Here is an 11,842-nt window from a genome sequence, read left to right as displayed (position 1 = left end):
TTTAACTCTGCAACTCCAGGTCTGTTAGTGCTGCTTAATGGGATGGACTAGGAAATTTGTGAAAGGTGTTGGCTGTTTCCTGGCAGACCCAGTTCTGTCCCCAATGCTCCCTGAAGTGCAGAACCAGAAAAAAAAAAAGAAAAAGATTATCCACTATGACAATCCTGTTTAACAAGACAAGTTCTTTGGGGATGGATTCCAGTATCCCCAAGCTGCTAATATCTGTCCCCATGCTGAGGTCCACATAGAGCCAGTCCAGAAATTTCCCAGTCCTAAACAATATTTATCAGAGAGGGAAGCAGCTATGCAGTAATAGGGACAATCCCATCAGAAACCCCTAAACCTTGTATAATAAAGAATAAACAGGGAGGGGGGACACAAAAATGAGGCAAGACATTTTAGAGAGCATTTATATTGCAATTTGCCTTTCTATGCTAGTGCCCTAAAGCAGCCTGCCCAGGAAGAGTTAAGCCTTCTTCAGTCGTCTGCTACTTCTGACGTTTGGACATGGAGATAGATTTTTTTGGCCTTTGGAGCACTTTGCCTGAAAGAATAACAAGACATGAGCAGCAAACCAGGAATGCAGGTGTTCAGTAAGCACCTAACTTCAATGCTTCACTTACACTGCCTCTGCCCCAGAGAAAATGAGCACCTAATGTTCTAGGTTTGCTCTGGCTCCTCAGTAGATAGTGGTGTTTCAACCACCACACAAGTAAGCTGCTATCAAAACTGCCCTTTTTCTGTTCCACTATTAGTTTTTTTTAAATACAAATAAAGTTGTCCTTAATAGTGTTGCAGCAGGTTTGAGAGACTAGTGCTGTTGCTGTTATTCACAGGCCAGTAAAGCGTACCCTGCTTGTTTTCAAATGCCTAGGTAGAGAAATGATCAAGAGTCCAAAACCACTCCAAGAAGAGTCCGGGAACTAACTAGCAGCTTCTTGGAAACACAGGAGGCAGCCAAGTAACCCTGGGTTTCCCCAGAGAGCTCTGGGCAGGGATTTTTCACCATTTCAAGTGAAATCTGCTAGGAGTTTATCATCCTGACTCACCTGTGAAAGTTTTCAACATCTTCAACGGTCTCAGGCAAAACTCTTCCTTTAGTTTCAGGTAGAAGCAACACCAATCCACCAGCAATCAAACCAAGCACAGCTTCAAATCAAACAGATACACAAAGAGCTTGTTAACATATACGAATTTCCAACATATACAACACTTTCTACTGTCTGACACAAAGGACTTGTGAATAGAATTTTATTTCCTCCTTCTACAAGACATGCACCTCAAGGCTCTATATGCAAAACTGCCATTCCACCTCTGAAGGAAGAGGCTGCCACATGGAAATAGCAATAAGCCAAGTTCAGTTTCGAGTTATGCACTGAACTAGGGCATCTCAGACTGGACAGATGAGCCTTCCTTTATAGAGAAAAGGACCTTTTCTAGTGTGAGAGTGTTCCAGGAAATGGATTCAGTGTTTCTGCCATTCACAAGAGATTAGAAAATAATGGAAAATGTATTATCTCCTACACAATGTGATTAACTTTCCCACTGATAATTTTTTACCCACTTTGTACATGTTTGGCACCTATATTTTAAATCTACTAAGCACCCTCCTAGGTGTCCTGTCTGTTAAAAACTGCATATTGCCATTGAAGACATTTCTCTATAAATAGTGTGCTGATCTAAAGATTCAGAACAGTTCTGCAGACCCTGACCAGAGAGTTCAAGCCACTAGCCTGACAACACTTATCTTCCATCTATTTACCAACCTCTTTCCTAAAAGCTCAAGAATAGCCAGCTAACAGACTGTCAGAAAAGCAGGAGAATAAAAGCCACACTTGTACACCATTAAACAGGCAGTGATGTGAAATTCTAGGTTTTGGCTCCTGGACTGAAACCTCACAGAAGAGCTGTAACTCATCACATTTGAATCCATCAAATATTAATCTCATCAAAATGCTTCTCAACTCTTTGCCATCTGTCCCACCACTATTCGCTTCTAATTTCCCTTAAAATGCAAGGAAAAATAATAAGGGCAAAGGAGACATGAATGCATAAACAAGATTCAGGTTGTTATGAACTGAGACTGTGGCTTGTGCAGACAGCAAGGAGCTTCTGCTGAACTTGGAGCAACTGCCTTAAGTGGTTTCTTCCTCCCTTTGAAATTTGGGACCCACTGTGGCACCCCAGAAGTGGCCAGCAAGGAGGTAAGGTGACACTTACAAAAGACTATGAGTGGCAGATCGTGCCACACTTCCACCAGTCTGTACACAATGAATGGGACGATGACTCCACCAATATCACACAAGGAGGAGCAGACCATCACCCCAAGGTTCCTGGTTCAACAGCAAAGGGATCATGTTAGTATCAGAGTACTGCAGACGGAATGGGGTGGACGACAACTCTGACCCCTGCACAGGGTAAATCCAAACACTATGTGGGACTTCATCCACTCTTATTTTCTCTACTTTTTCAGAGCAAATGCCAATGGGGAGGAGGATGCACCTACCTGATGTATGTTGGATACAGTTCGGTGTTTACAAAGCAAACCATTTCAAAAGCCATTGTGATTCCCATTCTCCCGATGCAAGCAGCAATCACTTTTAGCCAATGTATGTCTGCAGAGAAAATGCACTCAGCACACCTAAAAGTATCCCAACATAGGGTATCAATACACCAATGTTATTTTAAGGGGACCTCTGATCCCATGTCACTTTATATTTTTAAGGGGCCTTGTTTCACCTGTGTGAATGCAGGAATGGGAACCCTCACATGGCCTCACACAGGTGACTCACCCTCTGGGATCAGGGCTGTGACAAGGCAGGCGACCCCAGCCACAATGTTGGCCACAGCCCAGGGGTAACGTCGCCCAATGCGGTCAATGGTGATGATGATGATGAAGGCAGCTGGGAACTCAACAAGCGCAGAATAGAGGAAATCCAGGTACATGTTCCCAGCAGCTACTCCCATGTGCATGATAAGCCCCTGGTAGAGGACGGAGCTTGTGAACCTGGGTGGAGAAGAACATCCTGGCTTTGTTAGTGTCCTGGTTTCAGCTACAGCAATTATTTTTTTCTTCTTAGTAGCTGGTGCAGTGTTGTGTTTTGGCTTTAGCCTGAGAATAGTGCTGACAACACATCAGTGTTTTAGTTATTGCTAAGTAATGCTTACTCCAATGAAGGACATTTCAGTCTCATGCTCTGCCAGTGAGGAGGGGCACAGGAAGCCAGGAGGAAGCAGAGACAGGACACCTAACACAAACATATTGGTCAGCGAGAGGTGAGCAATTGTATTGTGCATCACTTGTGTTTATTGTTTTTTTTTTCCCTTTTCCCAGTTAGTTTTATATTCTTTCCCCTTGTTATTTCCCTTATCAGTAGTAGTAGTAGTAGTCATAGCAGCAGTATATTGTACTTTAGTTATTAAACTGTTCTTATCTCAATCCCTGGGGTTTACATTCTTCTGATTCTCCTCCCCATCGACCTGGGGTAGGGGGAAGGGAGAGGGGTGAGCAAATGGCTGTGTGGTGTTGAGTTACCAGCAGGGCTTAAACCACAATTGAAGCTTAGTCAACTGAAGAGGTCTGTATCCTGCTGGAGCCCTCAAAACCACTGCTTCAAAAACAGTTCTCCATCATTATCACCTTACCAGTTGTACATCAAAATGAATGTGTTTTTTCTCATCTGTGGTGTCCTGATAAGATCAAAGAAGGAAGGACTCTGCTTTCCACCATCATCCTCTTCAAATTTAATATCCTGTAGAAGAGTCAGCACAAAGTACTGTAAGCGTCTACTGCAAGGAACTACAGTGATGCTTACTTACATGCACAAGCTAATCCAGAGCTCACCACAAAATGGGAAGGCATCTTTTTCTGATTTGTTTTAGCCATATCACTGACAATTTTCATGGCTTTGTCATTTTTTCCTTGAGATATCAGCCACCTGGGAGACTCTGGGAGGCACCTACAATGGAAGTGGATGATATAAACATAAAAAGCCCACAGAGTGCTCCCATGTATGGAGATTGGAGAGAGTGCTTTGGATGAAGAGAGACAGGTGGATTTTTGGTTGGTTGTTTTTTTTTGTGTTTCTGCCCCCTGCACCCCATCAGGAAAAGTTGTACATCCCACTGTTGAAGTGGGAAGAGGCGCAGTTGGGGTAGTGGGTTGAGATACGAGTTTACTAAAGATAGGGAAGAGCTTTAAGTGAGAGTAGCAGTATCGTTTTATTCAGCATGTTTACCACAGACTGGCTCCTCTTAGGGAGCCATTTTCCAGTTGTGCCAGCACAAGTTAAGAAGAAGCAAGCAAGCTAGAACTGGCTTACCAATTCACAAATACAGAGAAAGGAAAACAACAAATCTCTTTCTACTATTCCTCACCTCTCAACCCAGCCAGACAATTTCTCAAATTCAAAGCAATTAAACTGAAAAATATCAATTAGAGGAAAGAATCCAAAATAAAAGTGAACCCATGTGTCTTCTTTTGGTCAGACCACAAAAATCTTCAAGTTTTTTTCTTAAAAGAACATGTAAACATAACCTCCTACAGTTATGTCAGCATTCAATAATCTCTCAATAACCATTTTTTTAGTGTGTACATTATGCCAAGGCATTTCTTTCCCTTTATGAAATGCGTAACAAAGATAATAAATGATATTAAACCACTCTCCACAAGTTGCTTTCAAAGTGGACTTTTAAACACAAGTCAGGTGTGGTACACAGGCTAAGACGCACTGAAATCTCAGTTGAGAGAGTTCCGTTTCCCTCTCCTTTTTGCTGTGAACCTCCTCTTTGCACTAAGAGGTGCTCACAACCAAAAAGCGGTGCCAAATCTCCCTCCATGTCAAGCCTGGGGTGGCAAGAGAAGCTGTTTTTCAGGTTGTGGGCAGGGGTAAAACAAAAGCCCGTTTACCAGTAGTAGAGCAGGAAGAAGGAACTTGGCAGGGTGACAGTGAACTGCAGCCACCGCCAGTGAGAGATGGCATAAGCAATGGCATCAAAGACCAGGAGCCCAATGGAGAAGGCCATCTGGTAGAGGATGCCCACCGTCCTCCGGTACTTCGGACCAACGACTTCTGTTGCTGCAAACATGCACAGACACAGGTGAATGAATGCTCGGCACAGGAGTAACTTGCTCTGCAGGGACATTGGAAGACCAATGCTTCATTAATGCCCTGAAGAAGCTGTGTTGGTAATCCTGAGCTTCCTGGCATAAAGCCTCTGGACAAAATCCCCTGGTGCTCACAGAGGCAGGTTTGCTTTTCTGTCACCCAAACACCAACAGAGGAGAAAACACTGCTCCTGCTCTTACACCAGCATCCAGTACTGACCTCTGCCATGGAAATCTGAGTAAATTGAACATGTATCAAAGTGTACAGATAGATTTTGTCTAACACTATCCTACATAATGTCTCCAACACAATAAGACCGATTATTTTGGTTTTGAAATGCAGCCTGCATTACACTGCAAGTATATAAGATATGCCTGTACCACAGGATGGCATCTGCACTTTGCAGCTGAACATCACAGGGTAGACCCATTGGTTAATTCTGACTGATACAGGGCTCAAAGTAGGCAGGCACAAGCATACTCAAAGTTTTGCATCTGGACCAGAGTCCCAGGAGAGTGCAGTAACAAGGTTGCTCTGTCCTTGTACCCTTCCCTGGGCATTCAGTATTGGCTTATCCTTAGGGAAAGGATTCAAGTTTAAAAGGGTTCTGGGGATGATTCTGCGTGACACCTCTCATGAGAGAGTTTCAAGGAAAAATATAGAAGTAACAAGGTGTAACTCAGGGAAAACATCAGGATAAGGACAGTCATTGTCCTGAAAGGGATTTTGTACTCTAAAATGGCATAAAGTTCCCCAGAAGAGGTGATGAAGATTTCATTTGTGCCAGGAAAAAAGACTTAAGAGGCCCAGGAAGCACCTAGAATATGCACAGGAAGGAACAATCGTGTCTTGGCAGGAGACGGTCTGCATTGTGGGCTAGACGTTTCTGTTTTATTTAGACCAGACAGTTGGATAACTGCATTTGCAAGATGTCCCTGCTGGAAGACCTAATGGACTTTTACAGTGTTGACCTTTACATTCTTACCACAGTGAACAGGATCACTCAGAGCTAATCCAGAGAAGGCTCTATTAGGCAGCATTCCAAGAATTTAATTTGCTGTTTTGGTGATCGCTTGGTTTGGGCTACTTTTGACAAGAGTCTAAATTCCACACCAGAGAAGTCCCAGGCAGCTCCACCAGGAAGTGGTCCTGAGCTGCCCTCAACCCATGCTTCACCATCAACTGCTATCAGTATTAAGCCACTGGGAGAAGCATCAGTACAACCTGGCTCCTCACATTAATTTGCAATCCCCAGGGTTGGCCTCCACTCAGACAAGTGCACGGATACCCAAACAGCTTGTCTTGTTCTCAGCAAGTACATGGTGTTCTTCGGTTATTTTTAGGCTGTGAAGCCTCTGTTTACCCTTTAATGCTCTTTATGTCATAAAAATGCCTCCAATTTTCCCCATCATCTGCCTGCTTCTTTGATGGCCTCCTCTGTCATCACTCCATGGGCGACTGGGCTGGAGCAGGCTTGAAACAATTCTGAGAAGTCAAAGAGGGAGAAAACTCTTTGATAAAAGAGCATGGGAGGCATTTAAAAATGGCTTTGTTCAGGATTGTGTTGGTGTTTCTTTGGTTTGGTTTTTGAGGGAGGGAGAGGTTAGGGGTTTTCTTCTTCTGCAGTCAGCCTTGCTCCTGGGAAAAGGTCTGAACTTACCCAGGATGTAGCCGGTGATCCAGCAGCCCTTACTGACCAGCCCTTGGAAAAAACGAATGATGACTATCCACAGGTAGGTAGGCACAAAGACCAGAAGGATTCCAAAGACAGCATTTGCAAGAATTGTAGTTATGAGGCAAAATTTACGGCCAAACCTGGATCGGAAGATAATATGTGTAAAGCAAACCACTAGTTTTAAACTAGTAAAAGCTCTGTGCATCTTTAAAAATCCAATAAATAAATCCCTATACAAGGGGTAAATACATACTGGATGTTTATTCTTAACCTACTACTCACTTACCTGCTTTTCTATTCCCTGAAAGGTTGCTGTGCTAATTCCACAAAGTTCTGCAAAGGCTTTCAGGAAAGAGAAAAAATCCTTAAGTACAATAGTCCCATATTTACATGTATTTGGACTGTGACTGTTATCCCTGACTTTTAGAACAGGCAGATTAGTAATCCGTTTGTTTTTTTATATTATGGAGGTGAAAAATAAGTATGGGTTAATATTATGATTAGATGTCTGCATACCACAGATTTAACAGATTTTTATACCACACTCTTCATCTCCAAAATAATCTAGTATGTATGGGTGTTGATGCCTACAGTGGGCTGCATTCCACAGCTGGAGCAACTCGGAGCCTGCTGTACTAACAGTCTAGGCAGGAGTGGAGTAAGATGGAAAATTGGCCATCAGACACTGTCATTTGTTTCTTTTTAACACCATCTGCCTGGGCTGCGGCAGCTGTCTCTGCCGTCTCAGAAGAGGGAGCTAAAGACGCCAGGACATGGGGATTTCTGCTTTTAAACTGTACAGATTTAAACAGATGCTGCTGTACCTATCTGTGTCTGCTATTTCGAAGTCTGTCCAAAGAAAGCAAGCTGTTTTTAAGCTGCAGCCACACAGAGTGTGACACATCAACTGTGGGCTCCAAACAAGTGTTTCCTGCCTTCAGTTAACAGCCCATGGCTCTGATGTGGCATGGTAGGGAGTTTGGGGGGTGTTATCCCAAAGTAGTCCTGCAGGCTCTGCAGGATTCTCCAGCCACGAGATCCATGCAAACCACCATGTATGACCTAAGAGGCAGTGTTGTTTTTCATGCTGTGACTGAACGCCAGGCAGTTTGCCTTGTTTTGAGAGGAACAGAGAGGAGAGCAGTTGCACAAGTTTTCTCTGCCTTCACCTAAGCCTAGCTGCTGAATGCTGCTGATAAGGGAGGTCAGGGGGTTTTGCTGCCAGCCCTCACATACCTGTCTGCTATGTAGCCAACGTTCATGGAGCCAATAAAAAACCCAGCATTCACAGCAGACTGAAAGAGGTCCAGCTTCCAGGAGTCCTCACACACCAGGTTAAACTGAAGGAGCAACCACAGTTAGAAGCAAGAGAGTGAAATGAAGAGCTGGCTCACATCCATGGGTCATCTTCAGTTAAAGTTTCTGGGTCAAAGCCCATTTTATCGGCACCCAGATATGAGACTTAGATACATGTCCAACATTTAAAACAGGATCGAACCCTTCAGCAGTTATTGGTATGTTCCATTTGTGCCTCATCTCTCATTACTGGAAAGAGCATAAGTTAATTATTATTACCTGTCAGGATCAGGACCCTAACTTGTGCTAGGTAGGCCTTGTTAATCAAACCAGCATGGACCTGATGATCACCCTGGGCTTTTCAAACAGCTTTCTTTGTAGGTGACTGTGAACCTTCCTCAGAAGTTCTGGTTGCCTCAAACCCTCATAAACGACAGCAGTCCCTGCAGACCCTTCAGGACTCTACAGAAAGTACCCTAGACTCTTGCAGAAGCTTGCCTTGTCCCACTTCCCCTGGAGCACTCACTGGCTCCCAGAAGGAGGGTGGGAGGAGGGATCTGCATCTGCCCGAGGCCAGAGCATTTTCTCCCTGCTCTGGCCTGCTGCTCAACCTGCTCAGCAAGGTTTTCTACAATCTAACATGCCTGGAGACCAGGTATTTTGTATCCAGAGCCAAGCTTTATACCACATGGATACCCACATGTATTTGCCATCTAGCCTTAATTCTCATATCTCAGCTGTTGATACACATAAAAGCTACTTAAAGAGCAAGTCATAAGTCACTTCAAAAAACTGTCCTAACATGACTGAGAATCCTTTCCCACTCTGCTGGTAGCTGGGCTCATTTAAAGCTATGCATCAACATAAAACCAAATATTCCTCCTGATGCTCTGTGGGTCTTCCCATGAGGACATTCTTCCATGTGTAAAATTTTAGCTTCAGGCAAAGTAACATGTTTTACTCTGCCTGATCCTTTCTGCTGCTTACGTGTCACAGAAAGGGGCAATATAACAGAGTCTGAGAGCCTTTACAGAGGCAGTTATACCCAAAAACACACTGCCAAAATGCAGAGGCATGTGACGTTCCTGGCTATCCTGTGGAGGAAGCAGCCCACAGGAGTGACCTTGCACCCCTTCAGAAGAAAAGGGAAGACAACTGATGTGAGAACACAAATCCACATGGACTGCAAGTTTTCAGCTTCCCATAATCTCAGAAGATTTGTGGTGGGGGCATCTGGATCACACACAGCGTCTGCTCAAGCATTTTGCAGCAAGATATGCCTGGCACTTTGTGTAAGTCCTGAGTCACCTTCTGTTTGAGGTGTCCAGCCTCCTCTTTAGTATCACCCAGTCCATACTTGGCTGAAAGAAGTACACTTACAGTACAACAACAAAAATGTAGCTCCAGCCTCTTACAAAGCTGCAAATACTGAAGCTGCTATAGCACAGAATTTACCTGCTCCTGTGTCTGTGTTAGATACATGGGTGAAAGAACCCTGACTTCCACCACCCCTAAAAATTTGGTGGAACTTTCTATTACACAATCAAATTTTTCATCCCAGACACTGATTTATTTTCAGAGTACTTCAGGGGGTTGGGTGCTTTACGTAGCTGAAATACCATTTTCAGTTTATTCACACATCTTCTGAGAACACAAACCAGCCATCAGCTTTTCTACAGTTTATTCCTGTCTTAAGCTACTTCATTTTGGGAAGCTATTACTCCCCCCCCCCACCCCAGTGCCATTTCAGTGTGTTTTAAACCAACTTTGAAAGACTTTGTTCCTTAAAAAAAGGAAAGACATCGAGATCTTCCCATCTGGGTGTGGATCGCAGGAAGATCTGGAGGGAGGTCTCTGCAGTGTCCCCGCAGGATCAGCAGGTTTTGTTTGCAGTGCTGCAAGCTGCTGCTCCTTCACAGGCACTGTTTACACACCCCTACCAATTGGACCTCTCTCTCCTGTGACAGCAGTTTCATTCAGAACTGGACTTTATCTGCCTGAGGGTTTATTTGCTGAAATACGCTGTGCTCCCCAGCAGGAGATATAAGCCTCCTGAGCAGCCAAGGTTAACGCTTCACAGTGAGGATAGAGGAAAGACAGTTGCAAAGCACAAAGCGCAAGTTCACAGTGAGAGAGGATCCCTCGTCCAGGTAAGCAGGAGCCTTTTAACAAGCCAAGGCTACACCAACCCTCTCCCACATCCCTCGGCTTATCTGTAATAGAGGGGACAGGGGAAAGGTGTTTGCTTTTACCTCCGTCACAAGAGAGGTCCCTGGGGAGTCGTAGACCCAGCCATGGCGGCAGGGCCCGAGAGGGACGGTGCTCCGGTTGCCCCCAAGGCTGCCGAGGGGGTCGGTGCAGCTGACACCTGTTGAGTTCCAGTCCACCTCATACCTCCTGCAGCGGCTGCTGAAACTGGCTCCATGGCCACCCCACTCAGGCACTGTGTGATTGAGCTGCTCCTCCAGGCTCCAGCCACAGCGCTGGCTCAGCTCTGCGACACCGGGGCTGAAGCAGCGGTGCTCAGGGATGAACCCGAAGAAGACAACACCCACATAGACCGGGGTGAAGGCAGCGGAAAGCAAACACAGGACAAAGAAGGTTTGCTTCTGGAACTTGTCAAATTCTCCAACATGCTCTAAAATGTCATCAAGGTTTGGCATTTTAGCATCAAAACCACATCAAAAAGAAAACAAAACTCATCTAGGTCCTCTCTGCAGCACTGATAAATTTAGTTGGCAGCAAAGCTGTTTAAGTAACAAAGACATTTGACCAAAAGTCAAGAGTAACTCCATAAATTATTAAACTACATGTTGCAAGCTTTATTTTTTAGGTTTCATTTGAAATCAGACCTTAATTCACCCAGGAGAATTTGCATTTAACCCCTAATCAGAGTGCATATATGTTCTTTTCCTCTAGAAAAGCCCCTAACAGCCACAGCACTTCAGGTTGGGGTTTTTTATTAGGCAAAGCAGCTCCCCCAGTAAGAGGCATTTTAAGGAGCAAGCATAGATGGAAAACTCCAACATACCAGCAATATACAAGTTTAATGTAGCAGCTGCTGCACACCACATGTGAGCAAGGCTTATTAACCAGGCTCTATAAAGAACAGGTAAGTACACTGTGAAATGCAAGTGTTTGGTTTGAGCCATGTGACAGTAAAGGAAAACCTTTCTGCAAACTTCAGTATCATGTGGGTCTCAGCCCTTACTCTCCACACTCCTCAGTTTCCAAGGAAAAACTCTCCCCCCCCTATATCAGGGAACCCAGTTTTCCCTCAACCATATTTTTCCACTGATGAAAAGCATTCTGTACAGAATTAGGCACTAGGAATAGCTTTTGGGGCACCCAAAATAAATCCAGTTATATCAGGCTCCAGTGGTGCTTAGTGCTGCCTATGGATAGACACCAGCTACTCCAACATCTTTTGCTGACAGCAGCTGCTTCTATAAAAGAAAAATGTGAAGGCAACATTTTGAAGATGGGAAAAGAGCAAAAAAGGGTCTGAAAAGCAACTTGAAAGGTTTAGGCAACAATGAAATAAATAAATAAATCTTTTTAACATCTCCTTTCAATGCACTCCAAAAAAGAAACCAATTTAGACGGCCATTCTGGCCTGGGAACAGAAACCACCAGCTCTTCAACCTCATCCAAGTGCCTATCAGCCATAGAGCAACAGTGGCCTAACCAGCTGTGAAAGCTGCTTTGTAGAGCAGCAATCTGAGATCTTCACCTGCATCATGCAGATGTGCCCCCTCTTCTC

The 11,842-nt window shown here is 44.4% G+C and overlaps 1 protein-coding gene across 2 annotated transcripts; it reads right to left on the bottom strand.

Moving 5' to 3' along the window:
• Positions 1-396: 396 nt before the first annotated feature.
• LOC130597930 (solute carrier family 22 member 2-like) lies at positions 397-11,290 on the bottom strand. 2 transcript variants are annotated; one of them, XM_057406904.1, is made up of 11 exons: positions 10,332-11,288; positions 8,020-8,123; positions 6,769-6,923; positions 4,910-5,078; positions 3,845-3,959; positions 3,646-3,752; positions 2,793-3,007; positions 2,507-2,615; positions 2,221-2,333; positions 1,050-1,149; positions 397-544 (listed from the first exon to the last, which is right to left on the bottom strand). In XM_057406904.1, the coding sequence occupies exons 1-11, from the start codon at positions 10,740-10,742 to the stop codon at positions 478-480; spliced, it is 1,665 nt and encodes a 554-aa protein (XP_057262887.1). In that variant the 5' UTR covers positions 10,743-11,288; the 3' UTR covers positions 397-477. The 2 variants fall into 2 exon arrangements, with proteins under 2 accessions (XP_057262887.1, XP_057262888.1); XM_057406905.1 differs by lacking the exons at positions 2,221-2,333; positions 2,507-2,615 and having other exon boundaries at positions 10,332-11,290.
• Positions 11,291-11,842: the final 552 nt, after the last annotated feature.

The sequence above is a fragment of the Pezoporus wallicus genome, unplaced genomic scaffold, assembly GCF_028554395.1.
Source record: "Pezoporus wallicus isolate ANWC-B61680 ecotype Strahan unplaced genomic scaffold, APGP_CSIRO_Pwel_v1 scaffold_6362, whole genome shotgun sequence".
NCBI classification, from domain to species: domain Eukaryota; kingdom Metazoa; phylum Chordata; class Aves; order Psittaciformes; family Psittacidae; genus Pezoporus; species Pezoporus wallicus.
This window is presented reverse-complemented; position numbering and strand designations above follow the sequence as displayed.